Consider the following 10,588-nt stretch of genomic DNA (forward strand, 5'->3'; position numbering starts at 1 on the left):
ATGGGGGAGCGTTGGTGTGCGGTGGTGCGGGTGCTGGTGCTGCAGGCGGCCTGGGCGCTGGCGGGCGGGCAGGTGCGGTACTCGGTGCCGGAGGAAGCCAAGGCCGGCACGGTGGTGGGCCGTCTGGCGCAGGACCTGGGCCTGGAGGCGGGCGAGGCGGAGGCGCGGCGGCTGCGGCTGGTGGCGCAGGGCCGGCGGGCGAGCGTGGAGGTGAGCGGGGCGAGCGGCGCGCTGCTGGTGAGCTCGCGGCTCGACCGGGAGGAGCTGTGCGGCAAGAGCGCGCCGTGCGCGCTGCGGCTGGAGGTGCTGGTGGAGCGGCCGCTGCGCGTCTTCCATGTGCAGCTGGAGGTCACCGACATCAACGACAATGCCCCCATCTTCCCCGCCGCCCGCAAAAACCTCAGCATCGCGGAGTCATCTCTGCCGGGGTCTCGTTTCCCGCTGGAGGGCGCGTCGGATGCGGATATCGGAGCGAACGCGCAGCTCTCCTACACACTCAGCCCCAGCGAGCACTTCTCTCTGGATTTACAAAAAACCGAGGAGGACGGTGAATCCATATTTCTGGTGCTCAGGAAATCTCTGGACCGCGAGACGGTTCCCGTTCACCGGTTGGTGCTGACGGCGAGTGACGGGGGCCGGCCGTCTCTGACGGGCACCATGGAGCTGGTGATCTCGGTGCTGGATGCAAACGACAACGCGCCCCAGTTCAACCAGACGGTGTATAAAGTGCAGCTGCCCGAAAATACAGAACGCGGCACATTAGTCATCAAACTAAATGCCACAGATTTAGATGAAGGGACAAACAGGAATATCTCATATTCCCTGGAGATCCTGTTCCCTCAGGACGGAGGAGACGTTTTCGGCATTGACAGAAAGAGCGGAGAGATTCGTCTCCGGAATGATTTAGACTTTGAAGAGGTTGGTCTTTATCGGCTGCAAGTGGATGCTACAGATCAAGGAAACCCTCCACTTTCGGGTCACTGCAAGGTGCTGGTGGAGGTGCTGGACGTGAACGACAACGCGCCGGAGGTGTGGGTGACGTCGCTGTCGGTGCCGGTGCCGGAGGACGCGTCGGTGGGGACGGTGGTGGCCCTGCTGAGCGTGTCGGACCGGGACTCGGGGGCGAACGGCCGCGTGCGGTGCTGGGTGTGGCCGGCGTCGCCGTTCGGTCTGGAGGCGACGTTCGCGGGCTCGTACTCGCTGGTGCTGCGCGAGGCGCTGGACCGGGAGCGGGTGTCGGAGTACGAGGTGGAGGTGCGTGCGGAGGACGGCGGGGCGCCGGCGCTGCGCGGCAGGCGCGGGCTGCGGGTGGCGGTGTCGGACGTGAACGACAACGCGCCGGCGTTCGCGCAGGCCGTGTACACGGTGCTGGCGCGGGAGAACAACGCGGCGGGCGCGGAGCTGGCGCGGCTGTGGGCGCGGGACCCGGACGAGGCGGGCAACGGGCGCGTGAGCTACTCGGTGTGGGAGGGCGGCGTGGGCGGCGGGTGGCGTCCGGCGTCGAGCTACGTGTCGGTGGACGCGGAGAGCGGGCGTCTGTGGGCGCTGCAGCCCTTGGACTACGAGGAGCTGCAGGTGCTGCAGTTCGAGGTGCGTGCGGTGGACGCGGGCGAGCCGCCGCTGTGCGGCAACGCCACGGTGCAGCTGTTCGTGCTGGACGAGAACGACAACGCGCCGGCGCTGCTGCCGCCTGCGGGCTCGGCGCCGGAGGCGGGCGGCGTGGCGGGCGAGGCGGGCTCGGCGGCGGCGGCGGCGGGCTCGGGCTCGGTGTCGGGCACGCTGTGGGCGTGGGCGGCGTGGGGGGCGCCGGCGGGGCAGGTGGTGGCGAAGATCCGCGCCGTGGACGCCGACTCGGGCTACAACGCGTGGCTGCGCTACGAGCTGTGGGAGCCGCGGGGCAAGGGCCCGTTCCGCGTGGGGCTCTACAGCGGCGAGGTGAGCACGGCGCGGGCGCTGGAGGAGGCGGACGGCCCTCGCCAGAGGCTGCTGATCGTGGTGCGCGACCACGGCGAGCCGGCGCGCTCGGCCACGGCCACGCTCAGCGTGTCGCTGGTGGAGGCCGCCGAGGCGGCGCTGGCCGCGGCCGCGGGATCGTCGTCGTCGCGGTCGGCGGCGGGCGCGGAGCTGGGCGCCGGTGCGGCGAGCGCGGCGACGAACGTGTGGCTGGTGGTGGCCATCTGCGCCGTGTCGAGCCTGTTCCTGCTGGCGGTGGTGCTGTACGGGGCGTCGCGCTGGGCGCCGCGGGCGGCCGTGCTGTCGGGGCCCGGGCCCACGACGCTCGTGTGCGCCAGCGAAGTGGGCAGCTGGTCGTACTCGCAGCGCCACAGCCGGAGCCTGTGCGTGGCGGACGGCGCGGGCAAGAGCGACCTCATGGTTTTCAGCCCCAACTTCCCTCCGCCGCCGCCCGGCCCCGCGGCCAAGGACACGCAGCCGGAGCCCTCCGCTCTCCTGGACACGGTCAGTGGCACCGCCTTGCTCGCCTCTACTCTTTCTCTTTCCCTTTGCCCCTTCTCCCTCATTTCCTAACCTGGCTCTGCTATTAGCCGGGCTCCGCCTTCTCGGCCTGAGGGCGGTGGGTGCTGAAGTGTGTTAATTGCACCTTTGTGTCTGCTGCCTCGTCCTTGGAGGGTAAGGGTAGTGGGGTAACCGCTCTGGGTACGCACCTGGGATTTGCTGGTGTGGATGTGAGTTGTTCTGCCCTAGAATGAAATCACAGCTGGTTGCCATGGGAGCTGTCCTGTGATGCCTGCAGGTTTCAGTTTTGGAGACAACGCTCCTGCTTGCTGGTTGTGTAGATTTTCCACACGAGCTTGCTGAAGCTGTGCAGGACAGGCTGTGACAGTGACAGTCCCCCAAGCGCTGTGTACCTCCTCATTGCCTTTGATGATTGTGGTGGTATCCCATGTGGTTTCTTCTGTGCCCTCATGTTCTGTCATGTGTCCTCTACAAGAGATGCGAGGCAAGGTGACCAATTGGACTTGTGTTCCCACGTCATTATGAACACTGGGAAGGCTTTGTGGTCTTTTCATGTTTTGTTTCGCGCCCAGTTTTTGTTAGCTGCAGTTGTTAACTTGCATTCCTGGCTGGAGAGGTGGCTTGATGGACCCTCACCTTTTGTTGACATGTTTTTTCAATATTTACATTTGGAACACCTTTACAATTTCCTTGCAATTCCTCTTCTAAACAACAACGACAAAAAAAATGCTACTACCAATTTTTTTCTACACAGTAGATATCCGTTGTATTGGTGTGTTCATCACCATGTTGTTTGGTCTCTCTCAGCAAGAGATCAGTGTCCATTGCCATGAGAGCAGTCCTGTATAGAAAATATTGGTGTCAGATCTGTAACACTGCCAGAGCTCAAGGTGCAGCTGCAGAGTCTGCCAGCCCATGTATGTGATGCCACCTGTGTGGGTTTTGTAGTGCTCTCATTGCTGGGAAGGGTAAGCAAAAGTCAAATTGATTCCTGAGGTAGGGGAAGCAAATTGTGCCTTGTCACAGAGGTGAAGGTGGCAGTGACACTGAGTAGGGTCCGGCTATGTCCTGATGTGAAAGGTGACCTTGAGCACTGGGAGGACTTGTCTGAGGGAACCTGGAATAATTTTTAAGAGAATGGGTCATGTCATAAGAGGAGAGGAATGGAAATGATGTCCTTTTCTGGAGAGTAACTGTTTTGGACTGGGGAATGGAGGATGCTTAGAGGAAAGCAGGAGCCAGGAGGGGCACAGAGTGTTTCTGCCCAGGATCCTTTCCCAAGTTCCAAGGGTGTGAAGTTGGAGGCCTTCTGGATCTTGAGATAATATGTGCTATTGAAATGGCCACAGAGTCCTTTGAGGTTATGAATATCTGCCATCAGAGACAGTCCCTTGTGCTGCCACTGGCCTGACATGTGGAATGTGCTGGATAAGAGTTGGTAACATTCAGACTCATGAACGTTTTTGCTGCTGCTGCTGCTGCTTTGGGAGTGTTGTTGTGGGAGGGTAGCACTTCAAACTGCTTTCCATGTGTATTGTAGGGCGTTTATACCAGCTCCCACAGCTCTTGCCATGGTGGGTCTGTGCTCCTCTTCAGACATGGATTTTCATGGCAGTTGAGGAGATGGGTGTAATCTTGTTGAGCTTTTCTTCCCCTTCCTCTGCTCTTGCAGAGTCAGTGTGGGTAGAGATGGTGTGTGCTGTTATCACACACGGCTCATTCTGGTGTCTGGATTGTACACACCAAACATCCTCATCTACAGAGCAGCCCAAGCCTGGTTTTCTATTGCAAAAATTCTCCCACCCAATTGGCTTTTTGAGTGCACTTGTGCTTCATCTTTTGGTGTGAGCATTTAAAGGGGGAGATCTGTGGGGACTGGGATGAGAACTATTCATTACTCAAATCACAAAACCTTTAAGAACTCGATTTGTATTTGAAATTGCTGAAAAGACACAAAGCATCCTGGCATGTGGGAAGAGTCCAAGAGTCACAGAATGGATTTGCAGCACTCTCTATATTCTTTGTGCCAGGCATGGGGGAAGGGGAGGATTTAAATGCATAATTGGGGAGGAAATGGAGAATGTCTGCTTAACTGGAGATCCCAGTTCCCAGGGTGTAAGACAGATGATTACAGTGGAATATCGTGAGGAGGGTCCCACCACACAGTGCTGCTCTCCTGGGATCCTCTCAGGACACCCAGAAGTTCTGCATATCTTAGGGCACTGTTGTTCTTTCTGGTATTGCTGCTTGTGGAGTGCCTTTACTTGGGTTGATGTGGAATGTTGTTGGTCAAAGAGAAGCTTTTTGAAATTTGGATCATGCTGCTGTGCCTTCTCTGAATCTTTCCCTCATTATCTCTCTGCTCTTAGTCTTGCTAGAGTGGTCTTGTATTCAAGATGTTGCCAAAACTTGCATTTCAATACAGCAGAATGGGGGGTTTTGTTTTATTCTCTTCTCCATCAAACTGCACATGATTTAATTTTGCTGGGTTTGTTTGTTGTTTGGTTTATTTCCTGTTTCTCATTGGCAGTGTGACAGATATTTGTGCCACTTCCCATCAGCGTGGGCATGTCTATTCTGCTCTCCTGAGCTAAGTGTCACTTTGAGAGCATTTCTGTAGCTTACAGGTCTGCTTCCTTCTTCCCCTGTGAGAGAAGTGCATAATGGGCACTGCACACTGTCCAGTTTTTGTTGAACCTAGGTGATTTTTTTCTGTCCAGCTTCCTCAGAAACACTGGTAATGTTATGGGCAAATATCCTTTAAAACCAACTTTCCTGCCCCGAAAATATTTCTTTTCTGAAGAAGGAACCAGTTAAGAAGAGGTAAGTCGTACACTGAAAGTGGATGTTCTTGAGACAAGTGTGCTTTAGTTCCTGTTAGTTGTGGCATCTTTTTGTTGAATCAGCAGAATGTTCACCCTATTGCACCAATAAAGCACAGTTGCCTGCTCTCATTCCTTTTTTGATGCTTCCAGGCAGTGCTTGAGTGGGTGACAGCAGGCAGGAACGGAGGAGGGACCAAAATCCATTTCACTAAATAGATGTGTAGGAGGTCAAGAGGCTATTCTTAGTGACAGTGTTGTGGTGTTACTTTCGTGGCTTTTGTTTGACTGTGTGACAAGTGGATCATTCCAATGTGACTGAGTGGTTTTCCATGTGGCCTAATGCCCATGGACACCAAGGTTCTTGGTGTGCTGTCTCGGCAGCAAGTGTCTGCCAGAAATGAAGAGAACTTTGAAAATGCAGGTGGAAAGTGAATCAGGAAGGATTGAGGTACATGACGAGTCCTCAGGGGCTGTGTTTGCCCAGTGTTTTTTCAGCATTCTTGGGAGATTGTCATGCTGCACTATGACGGGTTTGAGTTCCTGAATGAGAAACTCTCCTGGGTTTGGGCTCTTTCAAGGCAGTTTGCACAGATGTCCCAATAACTGTGGCTTCAGCTTGTGTGGCAGAGGATGGTGAACCTCTTTTGATGTAGCAGAGATGTTCTTTGCCATCTGACTGCCTTGTGTTATTGCTGGGTCCTTGAGAAGACTGGAGGCTGAGGAGTGTGACCTTCACCCCGAAGGGAGGGGAAGTTGCAGGTGCATGGACAGCAAGTGAGTTGTTTCCTGTCTACTGGGGTAGGAGGCGGTAGAGAGGAGAAATGAGACTCTGGCCCAAGGGTGTGTCTGTAGTTCGTGGCAGGGCTGCTGTGGGTATTTTTAAAATATTTTGTTGAAGGAAAGAATGTACAGAAGATATAAGTATGGAAGTAGAAGAGAAGGGGAGGCAACGACAAGAAAGGAGGAGAGTAAGGGAGAAGAGAAAGGAAGAAGGATGTAGAAAGAAGATTAAAAAAAAAAAACCAAAAAACCAGCCAAACAAAGTGGTATGTGAAAGAATCAGTTCAAAGAAGAAGAAAGAGAGATATTCCCAAACTGCGAGGATTTGGAAAATATTTTAGTGAAGGAAAGAAAAGATCACAAGAGACAAGATGGAAACAGAAGAGCAGGAGGGAAAAGACCTGCAACAGGGATACACAGAAAAGAAAAGACATAGAGAAAGAACAAGGGAAGAGAAGGGAAAGAGGGAAAATGGAAGGGAAAAAAAGAAATAGGAGAAGGGAAAAAAATATTATAGTAGTAGTAAAGAAAAAAAGGAGCCCATGGAAATAAAAATAAAGTCAGAACGATAGTAAGAAATGAGGAACAGAATGGAAACATAAAACAGACGATAAAAGAGCTGACCGGCGCGCACCGACCTTACCTGCAGACGCTGAGTGGAGTTGGTTCCTAACAGTCTGGGTTAGAGCAGCACCAAGCTTCAGCAGTGATACTGCGTAACTAGCGCTGATGATTCTGAAATTGATGGTCTCTGCCAGCGCGCCAGAGGCAACTGACGACTTTCCAGTGCGACTAAAAAATACAGAATGGTGGGAAGATATGAGAAAAGAGAGGAAAGAATGGAAAGTGGCAGGACAGGAACGAAAAAGAAGGCAGAGAATGAAGAAAGAGAAAAGAGTACAATGAAAAAAAAGGAGAGGGAAACTAAATATGGCAAAAAAGAAGAAAATGCGGGAAGTAAGAAAAATGAAAACGCCAGCGAAGAAAGAAAAAGAAGAAATGAAAGATTATTTGCAAACAAACAAGAAGAGATAAGGGGGAAAAAGAGGAGCAGCAAGAAACGGCAGAAAACATACCCACCGCGGGGCGGAGGCGCGGGCGCTGTGGCGGAGCGTGTGAGGCGGCGGAGCAGCGCACGGTGTCGCTGCAGGCTCAGGAACGGCGTGTGGGCGGCTCCGCCCCGGTGCGGCGGAGAGCCCGGCTGTGAGCGCGGGGGGGCGGCGCGGGCCGGGCAGCAGAGCCGGTGCGTCCGGGCGGCGGCGGGGAGCCGTGCGGGGCCCGTGCCGGGGCCGGCAGCCACAGCGGCAGAGGCGGCGGCGGCGATGGGGGAGCGTTGGTGTGCGGTGGTGCGGGTGCTGGTGCTGCAGGCGGCCTGGGCGCTGGCGGGCGGGCAGGTGCGGTACTCGGTGCCGGAGGAAGCCAAGGCCGGCACGGTGGTGGGCCGTCTGGCGCAGGACCTGGGCCTGGAGGCGGGCGAGGCGGAGGCGCGGCGGCTGCGGCTGGTGGCGCAGGGCCGGCGGGCGAGCGTGGAGGTGAGCGGGGCGAGCGGCGCGCTGCTGGTGAGCTCGCGGCTCGACCGGGAGGAGCTGTGCGGCAAGAGCGCGCCGTGCGCGCTGCGGCTGGAGGTGCTGGTGGAGCGGCCGCTGCGCGTCTTCCATGTGCAGCTGGAGGTCACCGACATCAATGATAATGCCCCCATCTTCCCCGCCGCCCGCAAAAACCTCAGCATCGCGGAGTCATCTCTGCCGGGGTCTCGTTTCCCACTGGAGGGCGCGTCGGATGCGGATATCGGAGCGAACGCGCAGCTCTCCTACACACTCAGCCCCAGCGAGCACTTCTCTCTGGATTTACAAAAATCGAGTGAGGAATACCGAGAATCCCTGTTACTAGTACTCACCAAACCTCTGGACCGCGAGACGACTCCCGTTCACCGGTTGGTGCTGACGGCGAGTGACGGGGGCCGGCCGTCTCTGACGGGCACCATGGAGCTGGTGATCTCGGTGCTGGATGCAAACGACAACGCGCCCCAGTTCAACCAGACGGTGTATAAAGTGCAGCTGCCGGAGAGCACGGACGAAGGGACGCTGGTGACGCGTGTGAACGCCACCGATCCAGATTTGGGAAGCAATGGTGAACTGGTGTTTAGTGCAAGCAATATTTTTCCTGAAAATGGATTAAAAGTTTTTCTTTTAAATGCGAAGACGGGCGAGATCCATCTCACGGGCACCCTGGACTATGAAGACATCCGTTCATATGAGATACAAATCGAAGCGATAGATAAGGGTACGCCCCCGCTGTCGGGTCACTGCAAGGTGCTGGTGGAGGTGCTGGACGTGAACGACAACGCGCCGGAGGTGTGGGTGACGTCGCTGTCGGTGCCGGTGCCGGAGGACGCGTCGGTGGGGACGGTGGTGGCCCTGCTGAGCGTGTCGGACCGGGACTCGGGGGCGAACGGCCGCGTGCGGTGCTGGGTGTGGCCGGCGTCGCCGTTCGGTCTGGAGGCGACGTTCGCGGGCTCGTACTCGCTGGTGCTGCGCGAGGCGCTGGACCGGGAGCGGGTGTCGGAGTACGAGGTGGAGGTGCGTGCGGAGGACGGCGGGGCGCCGGCGCTGCGCGGCAGGCGCGGGCTGCGGGTGGCGGTGTCGGACGTGAACGACAACGCGCCGGCGTTCGCGCAGGCCGTGTACACGGTGCTGGCGCGGGAGAACAACGCGGCGGGCGCGGAGCTGGCGCGGCTGTGGGCGCGGGACCCGGACGAGGCGGGCAACGGGCGCGTGAGCTACTCGGTGTGGGAGGGCGGCGTGGGCGGCGGGTGGCGTCCGGCGTCGAGCTACGTGTCGGTGGACGCGGAGAGCGGGCGTCTGTGGGCGCTGCAGCCCTTGGACTACGAGGAGCTGCAGGTGCTGCAGTTCGAGGTGCGTGCGGTGGACGCGGGCGAGCCGCCGCTGTGCGGCAACGCCACGGTGCAGCTGTTCGTGCTGGACGAGAACGACAACGCGCCGGCGCTGCTGCCGCCTGCGGGCTCGGCGCCGGAGGCGGGCGGCGTGGCGGGCGAGGCGGGCTCGGCGGCGGCGGCGGCGGGCTCGGGCTCGGTGTCGGGCACGCTGTGGGCGTGGGCGGCGTGGGGGGCGCCGGCGGGGCAGGTGGTGGCGAAGATCCGCGCCGTGGACGCCGACTCGGGCTACAACGCGTGGCTGCGCTACGAGCTGTGGGAGCCGCGGGGCAAGGGCCCGTTCCGCGTGGGGCTCTACAGCGGCGAGGTGAGCACGGCGCGGGCGCTGGAGGAGGCGGACGGCCCTCGCCAGAGGCTGCTGATCGTGGTGCGCGACCACGGCGAGCCGGCGCGCTCGGCCACGGCCACGCTCAGCGTGTCGCTGGTGGAGGCCGCCGAGGCGGCGCTGGCCGCGGCCGCGGGATCGTCGTCGTCGCGGTCGGCGGCGGGCGCGGAGCTGGGCGCCGGTGCGGCGAGCGCGGCGACGAACGTGTGGCTGGTGGTGGCCATCTGCGCCGTGTCGAGCCTGTTCCTGCTGGCGGTGGTGCTGTACGGGGCGTCGCGCTGGGCGCCGCGGGCGGCCGTGCTGTCGGGGCCCGGGCCCACGACGCTCGTGTGCGCCAGCGAAGTGGGCAGCTGGTCGTACTCGCAGCGCCACAGCCGGAGCCTGTGCGTGGCGGACGGCGCGGGCAAGAGCGACCTCATGGTTTTCAGCCCCAACTTCCCTCCGCCGCCGCCCGGCCCCGCGGCCAAGGACACGCAGCCGGAGCCCTCCGCTCTCCTGGACACGGTCAGTGGCACCGCCTTGCTCGCCTCTACTCTTTCTCTTTCCCTTTGCCCCTTCTCCCTCATTTCCTAACCTGGCTCTGCTATTAGCCGGGCTCCGCCTTCTCGGCCTGAGGGCGGTGGGTGCTGAAGTGTGTTAATTGCACCTTTGTGTCTGCTGCCTCGTCCTTGGAGGGTAAGGGTAGTGGGGTAACCGCTCTGGGTACGCACCTGGGATTTGCTGGTGTGGATGTGAGTTGTTCTGCCCTAGAATGAAATCACAGCTGGTTGCCATGGGAGCTGTCCTGTGATGCCTGCAGGTTTCAGTTTTGGAGACAACGCTCCTGCTTGCTGGTTGTGTAGATTTTCCACACGAGCTTGCTGAAGCTGTGCAGGACAGGCTGTGACAGTGACAGTCCCCCAAGCGCTGTGTACCTCCTCATTGCCTTTGATGATTGTGGTGGTATCCCATGTGGTTTCTTCTGTGCCCTCATGTTCTGTCATGTGTCCTCTACAAGAGATGCGAGGCAAGGTGACCAATTGGACTTGTGTTCCCACGTCATTATGAACACTGGGAAGGCTTTGTGGTCTTTTCATGTTTTGTTTCGCGCCCAGTTTTTGTTAGCTGCAGTTGTTAACTTGCATTCCTGGCTGGAGAGGTGGCTTGATGGACCCTCACCTTTTGTTGACATGTTTTTTCAATATTTACATTTGGAACACCTTTACAATTTCCTTGCAATTCCTCTTCTAA

The 10,588-nt window shown here is 58.4% G+C and overlaps 1 protein-coding gene and 1 pseudogene across 1 annotated transcript; both read left to right on the forward strand.

Moving 5' to 3' along the window:
- On the forward strand, positions 1–2,547 carry LOC138117885 (protocadherin alpha-6-like). The gene is made up of 2 exons (XM_069028510.1): positions 1–1,767; positions 1,819–2,547. The coding sequence occupies exons 1-2, from the start codon at positions 1–3 to the stop codon at positions 2,524–2,526; spliced, it is 2,475 nt and encodes an 824-aa protein (XP_068884611.1). The 3' UTR covers positions 2,527–2,547.
- A 1,814-nt stretch (positions 2,548–4,361) lies between these two features.
- Positions 4,362–9,952, forward strand: LOC138118282 (protocadherin alpha-5 pseudogene; annotated as a pseudogene).
- The last annotated feature ends 636 nt before the right edge of the window (positions 9,953–10,588 follow it).

The sequence above is a fragment of the Aphelocoma coerulescens genome, chromosome 13, assembly GCF_041296385.1.
Source record: "Aphelocoma coerulescens isolate FSJ_1873_10779 chromosome 13, UR_Acoe_1.0, whole genome shotgun sequence".
In the NCBI taxonomy this organism is placed as follows: domain Eukaryota; kingdom Metazoa; phylum Chordata; class Aves; order Passeriformes; family Corvidae; genus Aphelocoma; species Aphelocoma coerulescens.